Source organism: Bison bison, unplaced genomic scaffold (assembly GCF_000754665.1).
Source record: "Bison bison bison isolate TAMUID 2011002044 unplaced genomic scaffold, Bison_UMD1.0 scf7180017864371, whole genome shotgun sequence".
Lineage (NCBI taxonomy): Eukaryota > Metazoa > Chordata > Mammalia > Artiodactyla > Bovidae > Bison > Bison bison.
In genome coordinates, this window is record NW_011494943.1 from 9,465,917 (window position 1) to 9,468,101 (window position 2,185).

Genomic DNA, 2,185 nt, shown 5'->3' on the forward strand with positions numbered 1-2,185 from the left:
ATCTGCACATGCGGGTCCAGGGGCCCTCAGTCAACCCTCTGAACCCCACCTCCTCCTGGGCCATGTCCTCCCCGCATCTATCCCCACCCAGCTCAGCCAGTCTGACCCTCAGGGCCACAGGCAGCTCCCAAGTGCCTTATGCCAATTAGGAGAGAGCGCCCCTTTAAGACACCTTCCTGCCATGTGCTGGAAAGCATCCTACTAAGTCCACAAGTCTAGGCCTGTGGATCGTTGGGCCCTGCACATTCTGTTCCTCCTCCCGATTCTTGGCAGCCCCCCTGCAGAGTACCTCCTGCAAGAGGAGGCCAGCCACAGTGCTCCCCTTTGAGGGCTCAGTAGCCCAGGGCACAGCATCAGTCAGGTGCCAGAGGAAACAGAGGGCACCAACTGGGAAACCAGACTGCTTGATAAAGAGGCAATTTACAAAGGTGTGGCAGCCTGCAGGGAAGTCACGAGGTTCGAGGTTCGGGGGCAAGACCCCCAGGCAGGAAGGGGTGAGAGAAGGGTGTGGCTATGGGTTCCAGATGGCTCAGAGCGCCACTGATGTTGTCACAGCCCCCTCTACAAAAGGGAGAAGTGTGGAAGGAGGGCCTGGAGGGCAAGTGAAGGTCGCCCTGCGCTCACCAGAGATGAGGTTGGCCATGGTGTTTGTGGGCACGAACAGGGTCCGCTCCACCCCAAGCAGCTCTGCAGCTGTGGCCTGCAGCTCTGAAGTGGGAAGGGATGGGGGTAGGGGCCCCATTAACAATGGCACTTTTCAAAGTCCTCTCCTAACTGACCCCATGAGCCCCTTGTCCGCATAAGGACATCTTGCCCAAGGCTGTGGTGAGTGGCCAGTCGGGACGCCAGCCCGTCTTCCAGCTGCAGTCTGTGGTCTTGGTGGCTGCACATCTGGGTTCAGGGGCCCCTCAGTCAACCCTCTGACCGCCTTCCACCCCACCCCCGCCTCCTCCTGGGCCGTGTTCTCCACCCCTCCCCCCCCAACATTGAAACTCTGTGGTTTGAACCCTCCTGTCCCACCCAGACCTCACACCTGTCTGACTTCCTTTCCCATCAGTCCCTTGCAGGTGGGGCCCTGTGGTTTCTCTGCTGACTTCCTCTCCCAGAACACAAGGACAGGAGCCCTCAGAAGGAGACTCTGGGGGGCTGGAAGGGGGCGGGGCTTCCGGCTCCTGCTTTAAAGCTCCCCTCCCTTTGCCATGACATTCAAGACCAGTGGGATCTGGCCTCTGCCTCCCTCCAGGAACAAGGGGGCTGTCCTACACCCCAGCTCCAGCCACATTCCCCATCCATATCCTGAGCCCCTTTCTCACCACTATGCTTCTGCCCTGGTGAGCCAGCACTCTCTTCCATGCCCGGGACTAGGGGTAGAGCATCTCATTCATCTTTGAAGAGGTTCCTCCACAAAGTCCCCCTTTCCTGTGAGTCCCATGTTTCTCCTCACCCACCCCTAGTCTCCAAGGCACTCTCTGTGGATGCTTTAACCCCAGCACCTCCCTCACCCAGGGGGATGACTGTCTATGCGTCAGACTGCCTGATGAGCAGTGGGTCAACATCTTTGAAGTTCCAGGCCAACAGTGGGTGTCTGCTGGATGCTTGATCAGCCCCATCATTACCTGACCCCACATCCAGGCCCTCAGGGCTAAAGTCACGACCCCGCGACTTGCCCCTGGCACAGCTGACGGTTTATACACAATAGTAATGGCTCACTATGGCACCTACCCTCAAACCAGGGTGGGTGGCAGCAACTTTCAACCATCTTGAAAACACTTTTGAGGTTTCTAGAACTCACTCCTCTGGAGGAGCAGCCTATGGAGAAACCCTTTCTAGATGGGTTTTCTGTTGTCTTCATGTGGGAAGGTGGTGGGTGCAGGACAATAGCCAAGGGTTCCAGAGTGAGAAGACCTGAGTTCGAGTCCTGATTTGCCGTTTACTCGACATGGGACTTAGAGCACCTGGCCTAGCTTCTCAAAGCCCTTCTCTGCAAGATGAGATAACACCCACTCTCATCGTGTCTTGGGGCCGCACTTCAATGAGCACACAGATCACCCGGCGATCCTGTTAACTTGCAGATTCTGGCTCCGGAGGTCCGGTGTGGGACCCGAGACTCTGCATTTCTAACAGGCTCTAGAGTGATGGGTCAGACTGAGCTGCAAGGAAACCGAGCGCAATGCACCGCCTGCAG

The 2,185-nt window shown here is 57.4% G+C and overlaps 1 protein-coding gene across 1 annotated transcript in view; it reads right to left on the reverse strand.

The window, feature by feature from the left end:
* The window catches only part of LOC105000398 (probable low-specificity L-threonine aldolase 2), a 6,273-nt gene that overhangs the window by 3,603 nt on the left and 485 nt on the right, over positions 1–2,185 (reverse strand). Inside the window, exon 2 of the mRNA XM_010856264.1 lies at positions 625–708. Coding sequence (XP_010854566.1) covers positions 625–708 — 84 coding nt within the window. The remainder of the gene's footprint in view (positions 1–624; positions 709–2,185) is intronic.